The sequence below is a fragment of the Megascapheus bottae genome, unplaced genomic scaffold (genome assembly GCF_031878675.1).
Source record: "Megascapheus bottae isolate mThoBot1 unplaced genomic scaffold, mThoBot2.hap1 HAP1_SCAFFOLD_163, whole genome shotgun sequence".
NCBI lineage: Eukaryota > Metazoa > Chordata > Mammalia > Rodentia > Geomyidae > Megascapheus > Megascapheus bottae.
Window position 1 is genome coordinate 219,672 of NW_028327343.1, and position 9,921 is coordinate 229,592.

Here is a 9,921-nt window from a genome sequence, read left to right on the forward strand (position 1 = left end):
TGAGCAGGGTGGTCTCCGCCGTGCGAAAAGCCAGCCTCCGGTGATTCCTGAGCTCGCAGGAGCACCAGTGTGGGACCCACCGGGTGACCAAGCACATGGTCTGTGAGGAGGACAAGAACCTGCTGTGTGAGCACTGCTCCCAGGCTCGGGAGCACAGGGGTCACACACACCCACCAGTGGAGAGGGCGGCTGAGGAGAAACGGGAGGTGATCTTAGAGCACATGGAAACTTTGTGGGAGAAGAAAGAAGAAAACCAGAGAAACCTAGAGGAGGGGAGGGAAATCGTGGATCGGTGGATTTGGTTTGTGAGCAGACACGGAGAGATGACGGCGGAATTGTACGTGGTGGCGCCCCACCCCAGTCTCCAGGGGGAAGGCGAAGGACCACTTGTAGAAAGCTTTCTCAACCAAGGAAGGAGGGGTTTAGAGCAACTGTGGACAGTGGAGCGGCACTTTCTCCAGAAGCAGGCTCACCTGAGGCAGGTGTACCAGGACTTGATGACAGCCTACCAAAAGGCAGATGTGGAACTCCTCCAGCAGTTGGAAGATGCTCTGGAAAGCTGTAAGTGCGCCTTGCGTTTCATGCCCCAGCCCATGGAGCCGCGGCTCAGTCCTCCTTCCGTTCCCGGACTGACAGAGACGCTCAGCTGGTACCGAGGGACGGTGATCTTCGGTCCCTGGATACAGAGTCCACCTCTGCTGCCTGGTCACGGGAGGACCTCTCGAGGAGCCCGGGGACACGCAGATTCCAGGGAGGAAGGAGCCGGCTGCAGGCTTGCTCTTGGCGCCCCGGTCTTCATCTCGGGGAAACATTACTGGGAGCTCAGCGTGGACGACTCTTCCTCCTGGGCTTTGGGGCTGTGCAGGAATTTTGTAGGATTCCCTCCAAATGCATCCCAGGACCTTTTCCTCCTCTCCTCTGTGCCAGGAAGCAGTCCTGGCGCTCTCTGTACTACCTCACCACTGCTTCCTCTCTACCTAGAGAAGCCTGTGTGTCGGGTGGGGGTCTTTCTGGACCTAGACAATGGGACCGTGAGTTTTGTCAACGTGGCTAAGAGTTCCCTTCTCTGGAGTTACCCCAGCGGCTCCTTCCACTCTCCAGTCAGGCCTTTCATTTGCAGTGCCAGCCCATTCCCCTAGGCGGAGAGCCTTTCCAGGGAGTCCAGAACCCTGTAGGTGGCAGGAAGGAGGAGCAATGTGGGCGGCACGCTGTGGGCCACCCGCCACAAGGCCGGGTTTGCCCTCCTGTTTTCATGGCAGGCAAAGGGGGAGCCACCCAGACTGCCTCAGGGGCCATTCCAACACGCAGTGTGTCTCTGTGGCCCCTGTCCCTTGTCTTGTGGCCTGGCTGGTCTCCAGACAGCGTGGCACCCCCTCCCTGCCCAACCCCCTCGCCACCCCGCCCGGCACCCTACACTGCTCCTTGGGTGCTGAATTGGGTTCGGTAGGCCCAACCCACCTCGGCCTGGGAGAAGACCATAAGGCTCAGCTGGCCTTATGGTCATGGAGGTTTTCCACCACCATGGGCATGGAGGGAAATTCCTCGGGCTCCACCTCTTATCCCCTCCCCAACCACGTCTCCTCCAGAGTCCACCACATCCGGCAACCCCCGCTCCTCGCCCTCCCCCACAGGCCAAATAATAAAGTTCATTACAAACACGTTGTATATTCAGCGTAAAGGTTGCCTCGGGTTAGCCCGTGGGTGTTTGAGAGGTTTCAGGAAGAGTTGAGAGCTGTGAGAGGAGAGAGAGTGTTGAGAAGATTGAGTGAGGTGAAATGGCTGAGATGGTTAGGAGATTTAGGAGAGAGGGGAGAGGGTCGAGAGGCTTGAGAGGGTTGATGTTGGGGTCCTTCTCGGAAGTGTAGGCGGGCGGTGGGGGGGGGAATGGCGGTGGTGTCCACGAATCATCCCGGGGACACAGACTCTGGAGACCGGAGTCTCGGTGCAGATGTAACTTTAGTTTAGAAAACGTGTTCACGTGCCCAATCCAGATTGAGCGGTGGCCACCACATCCTACCAGCAGCAGGTGTTTGGTCTTTACTGAATGTGACTGCCAGTCCACCATGTCCTTAGACACGTCCCACTTGTGGGGAGTTTTTGGAGCTCCTGCTCCAGGCGGGGAGAGCCCCTGAGCGCTCTAGCTCCGGACTGCTTACATCACTGGTTGTGCCGGGGTGGGGGCTGGGGTGGGGTGGTGTATGTGCCCAAGGCACAGTATCACGGGGCCACAGGTAGTAGCCTAGGCCTGCCTGTTTTCCACTAGCTAGGTAGCCCCACAGGTTGAAAGAGTTGGAACGGAGTCCACAGGGTTCACAGACTTGAGTGAACTGAGTGAGTGGATTGAGGTGAGAAGATGGGGGGATTTGAGTGAGTGCAGGGGGTTAGGACACAGAGTTGAGTGAGATGAGGAGGGTAGAGTGCTGAGAGGATTGGGAGTGTTAAGAGCAATGGGAGTGTTAGGAGAAGGTTCCGAGATTTGAGAGGGTGGAGGGGACTGAAAGGTGGAAGAGGGTCGGTGGGGTAGAGAGGGTTGAGAGATTTGAGAGGCTTGGAGATTTGAGAACATTGGAGAATGGGGAGACTTGAGAGAATGAGAGGGTTGATATGGATGAGAGGGTTGGGAGGACTCGGTGTGAGGTATGAGAGTTGAGAGTACTGAGTGGGTAGGGATGGTTGATTGAGAGGCTTGAGGGTTTTGGGAGAGCTAAGGGTTTGAGAAGACGTTCGGGAGAGATTTTGGAAAGGGTTGAGAGTCTCCAGTGGTTGAGCGAGTCAGTGGAGAGTGAAGAGTGTTAAGCGATCTGAGTGGGTTGAGTGTGTTGAGATTTGAGATTGTTGAGGGATCATGGAGAGAGGTTAGGAAAAGTTAGGAAAGGGTTGGGAGGGTCGAGAGATTTTAGACTGTCAGGAGTTAAGAGGGTTCAGATTGTTGAGAGCCTTGGGAGTGTTATGAGGGTTGTGCGGGTTGGGAGACTTAGGGGAGGGTTTGGAGAGGGTTAGGAGGGATGACAGAATCCAGGGTGTTCAGAGAGTTGGGAGGGTTGAGAGGATTGAGGAAGTGGAAGGAGTTGACCCCTTTAGGACATAAATGAGAGTTGTGTGGCTGAGAGGGATGGAGATTTGAGAGGCCTGAAGAATTCAGTAGGATTCCCTGCCAAGGCATCCCAGGAGCTATCCCTCCTCTCCTCGGTGCCAGGGGCCACTCCTGGCGCTTTCTCTACTACAGCGCCAGTGACTGGTCTCTACCTAGAGAAGCCTCTGGGTCTGGTGCGGGCCTTTCTGGATCTGGACAACTGAACCGCGGGTTTAGCTAGTGTGCCTAAGAATTCCCCTCTCTGGAGACACCCCATTGGCTCCTTCCACTCTCCTTTACGGCCTTCCATTTCTAGCGGGGACCCATTCCCCTAAGGGAAGCAAGAGCCTTTCCAGGGCCTTCCAGACAGCAGGAAGGAGGATCGGTCTGGGCGGTACCCTGTGCATCAACACCAGCTCCAAGGCCGGGTCTGCCAGGATGTGTTTGCGATGGTCGAAGCGGAGGGCCACCCCACCTCGACTCAGGGGCCATTCCCACCATGCCATGTGTCTCAGTGAACCCTGTCCCTTGCCTGTGTCTCCTGGCTGGTTCTAGACACCATGGTGTCCACCCCATTGTACCTACACCACTTTACTGCTCCATGAGGGTTGCATTGTTTTTGGGTGTCAGAACCCACCTCGGGGCTTGGTGAAGCCCCGAAGACACAGCAGACCTAGGAGTGGAGATTTCCTGGCCCCAAGGGGCTGGGGGCAACCTGCGCGGGCTCCAGCTGTTCTACCCTCCCCTGCCTGCTCTCCTGCCTGCTCTCTTCCTGCTCCCTCCCCATCGGCCAGTCCCCATCCATCCCTCCCACCCCCGACCTCAGAAGCAAAACCACATTCTGTTTTTGAACACGGTGGTGTCCATGGGCGAGACTCAGCCTGGGATCCATCCCCCCGGGGCCTCCTCCCCTGCCCCGCTTCCCTCCCCTCCCCTCCCCTCGCCTCCGCACTCCACCGGGGGTCACTGTGATCCGCACTCCACCGGGGGTCACTGTGATCCCCCTGTCCCTTCCCCAAGTCAGAGAAACTTCCTGCACTCGAGTGGTTGTTGGACAGCATGTGTATAAGCAGAAGGAATCCCTGTGGAACGCGAAGAGGAATAAGCCAGTCGTGTTTGGAGGACCTAGTTAGAAGCCAGTGGCAGAAAGCCTAAGCAAAGGAGTGGTGGCCAGGTGGTGCCTGGCCAGTGTGGTTGATATGCTAATGAGAATGCCTGAGACACCACCCCTGGGAGCGCACATCCCCCTCTCGGGCCACAGCACCTCAGCCTGTAAAAGGGCTGGAAGCCAGGGGAAGTTGTCTTTGGAGCAGACCCTGCTGCAGCCAGAACCAGCCAGCCTCCTGGTACCGAGGATCAAGGCAGCAGCGGCGGCGGGAGAACGTGCTCTTTAGAATTGCGCTCTTGGGAAAGATGGAATCGGTCCTTGCTCGAGCCTTCCAGGAAGAGGTGAGATGCCTCATCTGCATGGACACGTTGATGGACCCGGTCACCATCAACTGTGGGCACACTTTCTGTCGCCCCTGTCTCCGCCTTGCCTGGGCAGAAGCCACGACTCCGGCCAGGTGCCCTGCGTGCAGGGAGCCCTCCCAGCAAGGAGAAGTGCGAAGCAATGTGGGTTTGAGCAGGCTGGTCTCCGCCGTGCGAATAGCCAGCCTCCGGCGATTCCTGAGCTCCCAGGAGCACCAGTGTGGGACCCACCGGGTGACCAAGCACATGTTCTGTGAGGAGAACAAGAACTTGCTGTGTGAGCACTGCTCCCAGTCTCGGGAGCACAGGGGTCACACACACCCACCAGTGGAGAGCGCGGCTAAGGAGAAACGGGAGGTGATCTTAGAGCACATGGAAACTTTGTGGGAGAAGAAAGAAGAAAACCAGAGAAACCTAGAGGAGGGGAGGGAAATCGTGGATCGGTGGATTTGGTTTGTGAGCAGACACGGAGAGATGAAGGCGGAATTGTACGTGGTGGCGCCCCACCCCAGTCTCCAGGGGGAAGGCGAAGGACCACTTGTAGAAAGCTTTCTCAACCAAGGAAGGAGGGGTTTAGAGCAACTGTGGACAGTGGAGCGGCACTTTCTCCAGAAGCAGGCTCACCTGAGGCAGGTGTACCAGGACTTGATGACAGCCTACCAAAAGGCAGATATGGAACTCCTCCATCAGTTGGAAGATGCTCTGGAAAGCTGTAAGTGCGCCTTGCGTTTCATGCCCCAGCCCGTGGAGCCGCAGCTCAGTCCTCCTTCCGTTCTCGGACTGACAGAGACCCTCAGTCGGTAACGAGGGACGGTGACCTTCGGGCCCTGGATACAGAGTCCACCTCTGCTGCCTGGTCACGGGAGGACCTCTCGAGGGGCCCGGGAACTCACAGATTCCAGGGAGGAAGGAGCCGGCTGCAGGCTTGCTCTCGGCGCCCCGGTCTTCATCTCGGGGAAACATTACTGGGAGCTCAGCGTGGACGACTCTTCCTCCTGGGCTTTGGGGCTGTGCAGGAATTTTGTAGGATTCCCTCCAAATGCATCCCAGGACCTTTTCCTCCTCTCCTCTGTGCCAGGGAGCAGTCCTGGCGCTCTCTGTACTACCTCACCACTGCTTCCTCTCTACCTAGAGAAGCCTGTGTGTCGGGTGGGGGTCTTTCTGGACCTAGACAATGGGACCGTGAGTTTTGTCAACGTGGCTAAGAGTTCCCTTCTCTGGAGATACCCCAGCGGCCCTTTCCACTCTCCAGTCAGGCCTTTCATTTGCAGCGCTGACGAATTCCCCTAGGCGGAGAGCCTTTCCAGGGAGTCCAGAACCCTGTAGGTGGCAGGAAGGAGGAGCAGTGTGGGCGGCACGCTGTGGGCCACCCGCCACAAACCCGGGTTTGCCCTCCTGTTTTCATGGCAGGCAAAGGGGGAGCCACCCAGACTGCCTCAGGGGCCATTCCAACACGCAGTGTGTCTCTGTGGCCCCTGTCCCTTGTCTTGTGGCCTGGCTGGTCTCCGGACAGAGTGGCACCCCCTCCCTGCCCAACCCCCTCGCAACTCCGCCCGGCCCCCTACACTGCTCCTTGGGTGCTAGGGACACTTTAGTCTTTATTTGCATTTGAAAATTTTTTCAGGGCTCAAGGAACTTCCTTTGCCTTTTAGTAGAGGTCCTTTTTTTGCTGCAGTTAAGATTACTGCCTAGAACTCCAACAGTTTAAACCCAAATAAATTTTTCCTTAATGCAAGAACTACAAACATCATCAGTGAACCCAAATTATACAGAGATAAGCTTTAAAACATTTTTCAAAATACTAATTACAATACCCAGACTTTACCATCAGATTTCCAGTGCCAGTTGCAAAGAAAAAGAGGACGAAGATGGTCCACTCTTGTTTGTTTGGGTTATGTGTCCTGTTAAATGTTTGTCTTAAATACAACAGCTAAAATTTAAAAGGTTTACATCCGGCAGCCCCTGCTCCTCGCCCTCCCCCCAGGCCAAATGATAAAGTTCATTTCAAATATGGTGTTCATTCAGTGTGATGGTTGCCTCAGATTAGCCCATGGGTGTTTGAGAGGTTTCAGGAAGTGTTGAGAATTGTGAGAGGAGAGAGAGTGTTGAGAAGATTGAGTGAGGTGTACCAGTGGTAGAGATTGCAAAATGTAAAATGTGATTGTGTTTGAGTGCAATTAGGATTGAATATTAACTGTTTCTTTGACATGTATTAGGTGAATTTCGTTGTAGGTGATTCTGGAGCACATGTTTTACATTCTTGGACTCAAGAAGACCAAAATTTATAAGAGGTATGATATATTTTGTTTTATGCCTATTTGAAAGAATTATTTAAAAGTAGTGGTACTTTTAAATAGGATTAGGTTTTTTTTACTCATGATTTATTTGCGCATAGTTTTGCAATCCTAAATTATATTTTTAAAATGTAGTTAAGTTCATTCCAGTCTCCCTCTAATCTACAACTGTAGTTTTTTTTTTTTGGTCAGAAGTGGGACTTGATCTCTGGGCATGGGCGTTATCCCTTGAGCTCTTCAGCTCAAGGCTACTACTGCTCTACCTAGCGCCACTTCTGGTTTTCTTTTCTTTTTTGTTTCTTTTTTTTCCAGTCCTAGGCTCGGGCTCAGGACCTGAGCTTTATTCTTGGGTGTTCTCAAGGCTAGAGCTCTACCACTTGAGCCACAGCACCACTTCTGGCATTTTTTCTATGTATGTGGTACCAAGGAATCAAACCCAGGTCTTCATGCATTCTAGGCAAGCACTCTACCACTAGGCCAACCTCTTGGCCCCCACTTCTGGTTTTCTGGTGGTTAGTTGGAGTTGAGTCTTAAGGACTCAAGTGCCTGGGCTGGCTTTGAACCATGTTTCTCAGATCTCAGCCTTCTGAATAGCAGTGATTCTCAGATTTCAGCCTCCTGAACAGCTATTACATACATGAACCACCACAATTGTATTTTCAAATATTTACTTCCATAGTAAATAGAGTTCTAAACTATGTCTTACTTGTATTAATTGTATATCAATTAAACATTATTATTATAATTATTATTATTACTATTATTTTGCTAGACCAGGGACATAGACTCAGGGCCTGAGCACTGTCCTTGGGATTCCCTCAAATTTAATGCTCTACGACTTGAGGACTATTTCTGGCTTTTCTGCGTATGTGGTACCGAGGAATCGAACCACTAGGTCAAACTCCCAGCCTATTATTAATATTTGTTAGGCTTTCTTTCTTTCTCTCTTTCTCTTTCTTTCTTTCTTTCTTTCTTTCTTTCTTTCTTTCTTTCTTTCTGTCTTTCTTTCTCTCTCTCTCTCTCTCTCTCTCTCTCTCTCTCTCTCTCTCTCTCTCTCTCTCTCTCTCTCTGTCTTCCTCTATCTCTTTCTTTCATTCTTTCTGTCTCTCTTTTTCCCTCACTCTTGGTGCCTTTTCCTTATATCCTCAACATTGTTTTATCAGCTTTATGCCTACAAAAAGAAAAAAAGTTATGAGTAAAAATGAGTTCTTGGGCCAGGAGTTTGGCCTAGCGGTATAACGATTACCTAATATGCACGAACACATGGGTTGGATTCCTCAGCATCACATATATGGAAAAAGCCGGAAGTGGTGCTGTGGCTCAAGTAGTAGAGTGCTAGCCTTGAGAAAGCCCAAGGACAGTGCTTAGGCCCTGAGTTCAAGTTCCAGGACTGGCAAAAAGGAAAAAGGAAAAACCAAACACTTCCTTTTTTTATAGATAGAAGGGTATGAACAGGGAATATTTAGGGAAGGGGACTAAAATATGAATTTAAGTGAATACTAAAAAGGCAGGCATTATGGTTCAGTATGATTATTTCAGAGAAAATAAAGAGGAGAGAAGCAAAATTCAAAATTGAATGAGAGAGTAAGAGATCTGTGTCAAAATATATGGGTATATTATTTAAATAATTTCCTGTGAATTTTTTCTGTCATTTTAAAAATGGAATGAATGGATTACTTTGTGAAAATGTGTTTTCATAACATTTGATCTTAAGATATTTATGATTGGGCTGCGGATGTGGCTAAGTGATAGAGTGCTTGCCTAGCATGCATGATGCCCTGAGTTCAATTCCTCAGTAGCACATAAACAGAAAAAGCTGGAAGTGGCTTTATGGCAGAAGTTGTAAAGTGCTGGCCTTGAGCAAAAGAAGCTCAAGCAAAAGAAGTGTTCAGTCATAAGTTCAAGGCCCAGAACTGGCAAATATATATATATATATATATATATATATATATATATCGATATAGACATAGATATATATAGGTTACAACTGGTAAACATAGTTACCTTTTGTTCTTTTTTTTTCCTTTTTGTGTCAGTCCTGGGGCTTGAATTCTGGGTCTGGGCACTGTCCCTGAGCTTCTTTTGCGTAAGGCTAGCACTTTACCACTGGAGCCCTACTGCTACTTCTGAATTTTTCTGTTTATTTAATACTGAAAAATTAAACCTAGGCTGGGAGTTTGGCTTACTGGTAGAGTGCGTGCCTAGCATGCATGAAGACGGGGTTTGATTCCTCGGTACCACATAGATAGGAAAAGCTGAAAGTGGTGCTGTGGCTCAAGTGGTAGAGTTGCTAGCCTTGAGAAAGCCCAAGGACAGTGCTTAGGCACTAAGTTCAAGCCCCAGGACTGGCCCCCCCAAAAAAAAGAAAAGAAAAAAGAATAGAATCCAGGGCTTCACATATGGTAGGCAAGCACTCTACCACTAAGCCACATTACAGCCCCTATTATAGCCTTTTATAACTTATGAAGTGCAACTCTCCCTTCTACACTTCCTCTTCTCTGCCTCATTCCTCTCTCCTCTCCTCCTTTCCTCTTCTTGCCTTCTCTTTTCTCCCCTCTGCCCTTCTCCTCTCCCATCCACTCCTGTCCACCTTCCTGCAGCAATCCTCATTCTTTCTTCTTTTTTCTCTGCTCATCCTGTCTTCTTCTTTTCTTCCCTCTCCCCTGCACTCTCTCCTTCCCTCTCTCTTCCGTCTTCCCCTCCCTTCCTTTCCCCTCATACTTTTCCTTTTTTGACATACTCTTATTACCTTGCTCAGGCTGGCCTTGAACTTTCAGACTGAAGTGATCTCCCCATATCACCCTCCCCATTAGCTGAGACTACAGGCACATATATAGTCTATCCAGTACACATATTCTCCTTTCAAAACAGCTTTATCAAGAATAATTCACGTATCTAGCCGTTTTCTACTTAAAACCTACAACTTATCATTTAAATTATATTAACAGATGGGCATTCAGTTTTACAATATGTCTTCACCTTAAAATTCTCCATATACTTTTTAGCTGTTATGTGTTATCTCCCCCATACTCCCATCAGACAAGGCATCACTAATCTATTTTCTAGAACACAACAGATTTCTCT

The 9,921-nt window shown here is 50.6% G+C and overlaps 1 protein-coding gene and 1 pseudogene across 1 annotated transcript; both read left to right on the top strand.

Moving 5' to 3' along the window:
• The first annotated feature begins 323 nt into the window (after window positions 1-323).
• Window positions 324-1,139, top strand: LOC150040025 (tripartite motif-containing protein 43-like). Its single transcript, XM_090327444.1, has one exon. It carries the CDS (start codon window positions 324-326, stop codon window positions 1,137-1,139), a length of 816 nt encoding a protein of 271 aa, XP_090183570.1.
• A 3,347-nt stretch (window positions 1,140-4,486) lies between these two features.
• Window positions 4,487-5,833, top strand: LOC150040026 (tripartite motif-containing protein 43 pseudogene; annotated as a pseudogene).
• Window positions 5,834-9,921: the final 4,088 nt, after the last annotated feature.